The sequence below is a fragment of the Papaver somniferum genome, chromosome 3, assembly GCF_003573695.1.
Source record: "Papaver somniferum cultivar HN1 chromosome 3, ASM357369v1, whole genome shotgun sequence".
NCBI classification, from domain to species: Eukaryota; Viridiplantae; Streptophyta; class Magnoliopsida; order Ranunculales; family Papaveraceae; genus Papaver; species Papaver somniferum.
Window position 1 is genome coordinate 177,105,151 of NC_039360.1, and position 3,051 is coordinate 177,108,201.

The 3,051-nt window shown below is 33.5% G+C and overlaps 1 protein-coding gene across 1 annotated transcript; it reads right to left on the bottom strand.

Annotated features, from left to right (window-relative positions):
- Positions 1-394: 394 nt before the first annotated feature.
- On the bottom strand, positions 395-2,571 carry LOC113360377. Its single transcript, XM_026603890.1, has 4 exons — positions 1,920-2,571; positions 1,118-1,765; positions 925-1,012; positions 395-818 (listed from the first exon to the last, which is right to left on the bottom strand). Exons 1-4 carry the CDS (start codon positions 2,569-2,571, stop codon positions 395-397), a joined length of 1,812 nt encoding a protein of 603 aa, XP_026459675.1.
- Positions 2,572-3,051: the final 480 nt, after the last annotated feature.

Here is a 3,051-nt window from a genome sequence, read left to right on the forward strand (position 1 = left end):
ATAACCAAAGAATACAAAAGTTTGATAGAGCCATTAACGGAGAACAAGTCCCAGACCTAGATAAAAAAGAGAAAAACAAAGCCATTCATGGATGACAAGTCCCAGGCCCAGACAAAACAGAAAGACAAAAGCCATTAATTGACAACAAGTCCAAGGCCCAATATAAGAAGAAAGATTACATGATCAGCAGAAGGAAATGAGCCTTCATTCAAACCTGTAATAGATAGTATCTGGCCATTCCATTTTATGCATTTTAAGAGGTCTTTCGGAGAATTTCATCACCTTTCCCTTTGAGAGATGAACATTTTTTCTAAGCAAAAAAATTTGCAGAAAAGTTTACTTCTCTATAAACATGATTAAAGTGTATGTGTCTTAGTCTTGTACTGACAAACTTTCATCTATTCCATATAAACCAAGGTAATTTGTTCTTCATGTAAGAAGAAATGGCAGCAGTGGAGTCAGAGTTTATAGTAATTTTCTCCTTGTGGTTTTTAACAACCCATTCCATAGCGCACAAAGTCCCCATAATCTCTGCAATGAAATTTGTGGATATACCCAGACCTCCACTTTTAGCTGATATGAATCTCCCAATGTTATCCATGACAATAAAACCATACCCAGCATTCCCAGGGTTCCTTCTTGAAGCACCATCACAACAGAATAAGAAATTTTCTGGCTCAGGAAGAAAGAATGAAAATTCTATAGCCTTAGAAAATTTCACTTTCCTACAACCTATATCAAAATATTTAAGGATTTGGAGATCATATCTTGTGTTATTCATGAAACCTTTAAGTCTAATCTCATAATCATAAACCATCCTGGTAATCTTAATTTTAGCTTTGTCGCTATTAGGCAGAATACTGTCAAAGAAAATTCTATTTCTGGTGAACCATATGTCTACCATGGTGTTAGGCTGCTATATACCACAATTCCTGAATAACTGAACTCTTATTCTTGCATAGATTGACAACTTCATCGAAAGATTTTGGATTTTTAAAAGCAAAGATGCTACCTATCCAACTCCATAAAATTTGACCATAGTTACAGTCCCACAAAATATGATTCATGTTATCTTGATTTTTGTGACAAAGAAAACATCTGGAAGCAAGAATCATACCTCTCTTAGAAGTGTTTTCATTAGTATTTGCAGCTCCCCTTGTAGAGGGATGTACACAAGAGTTCCAAATCTTCTTATACCACTTCAGTTTAGGCTGCTTTTTTCTGATCAAATTTATAGCACTGGAGACATAGAATTCACCATCTTGAGTAGAAGTCCACACTAGTTTATCAGTTGTATTAGTAAGAATAGAGAGATCTTCAGTTGAAAAGAAAAGAAGCATATCTTCAGGAATAGTCCATGTATTATTGACAATCAAATGCTTAACCTTCGTATGGATATTCTGTTGTATGTATTCATTCTCAGGGAAGTATTTATTAATGCTTGCATCCAAAATCCATGAGTCATTCCAGACAGAGATATTTTCACCATTCCCAACTAAGCATCTTGTATTTTCCTCAAATTCCCGAAGAATCCATTTAATACCAGGCCAGACAGAGGATTGTTTATAATATGAAATCCAGTGACCATTTTTATCTTTATATTTGGCTAACAAAATTTTTGCCCAGTCTTCATTGGATTTAAGAATTCTAGATAACAGTTTCATCAGTAAGGCTTTATTAATATCTTCAAATTTTATAATACCCAGACCTCCTTTCTCCAATGGTGCACAAATTTTATCCCAAGCAATAGTGATGTATTTTTTTTCTTCAGCATTCCCACTCCATAAAAATTCCTCAGGATTTTTTCACAAGTAGCAATTATTTTTTTAGGCCACTTATATATGGACATGTTATATAAAGGGATACTACTTAAGACAAATTTAATATAGTTAGTCTAGCTTGGAAATTTAAAAGTTTACCAATCCAAGTAGCCAGTCTCTTTTGCAGCATCTCCACAAAGGACCATAGATGTTCAATTTTTACTTTCCCTTGAACAAGAACTACACCCAAATACTTATCAGGAAAGACAAACAATTCCATATTCATGTATTTTGCAATTTGATTTTGTCTTATATTAGAAGTCCCATCAATGAAGAACTTACTGTTGGAAGCACTAACTAGTTGACCTGAAGCTCTTTGATATTCTACTAATAGATGTTTAAGATTCACCAGAGATTGTTTACATCCATTGCAGAAGATAAAAATATCATCAGCAAAGAATAAATATGATGGATAAATACCTTTTCTGATGACCATGGGCTGAATTTTCCTCTCCTGAATGAGTTGAGTCAAATTCCTACTTAGTGTATCAGCAACCAATACATAAAGAAGTGGAGATAATGGATCTACCTGTTTCACCCCTCTTCCAACACCAAAATATCCAATAGGTCCACCATTCAATATTATAGAAATTTTTGTTGTTTTTAGTAAAACTGTAATCCAGTTTGTAAATCTCTCTGAGAAACCATATTTCTTCAATATTGCTACTAGGAAATCCCAGCTTATAGTGTCATAAGCCTGAGATATGTCAAGTTTTAAACCCACATTTCCCCCTCTTCTTTTAATATTCATTTCATTTACTAGTTTTGGAGCCAAAAGAAATTGCTCATATATATTTCTCCCCTTGATAAATGCACATTGTTGTGGGGAAACAAGTTTATGTAATAAAATGCTCATTCTTAAAGTAAGAATCTTTGTAAACATCTTGAAGCATAAATTACTTAAACCAATTGGTCTGAACCGAGTTGTTCTCTTTTGCACCTTGAACTTTTGGTAGAAGAATAAGAAAATTAGAGTTTAAGCCAGAAGGAATTACTTAATCACTCCAGCAATATTGTGTAGCTTGCACAAGATCATATTTAATAATATTCCAAGCTTCTCTATAAAAGATTCCTGTAAAACCATATGGTCCAGCTGCACCATCTTGATTTAGACTAAGAACAACTTATTTTATTTCTTCTTGAGTAGGAATTTGTTCAAGCATTTTATTTTCCTCTGTGCTAATAATATTAGGAATTGCTGTTAATATACGGTCAGAAATAAGTACTGGTT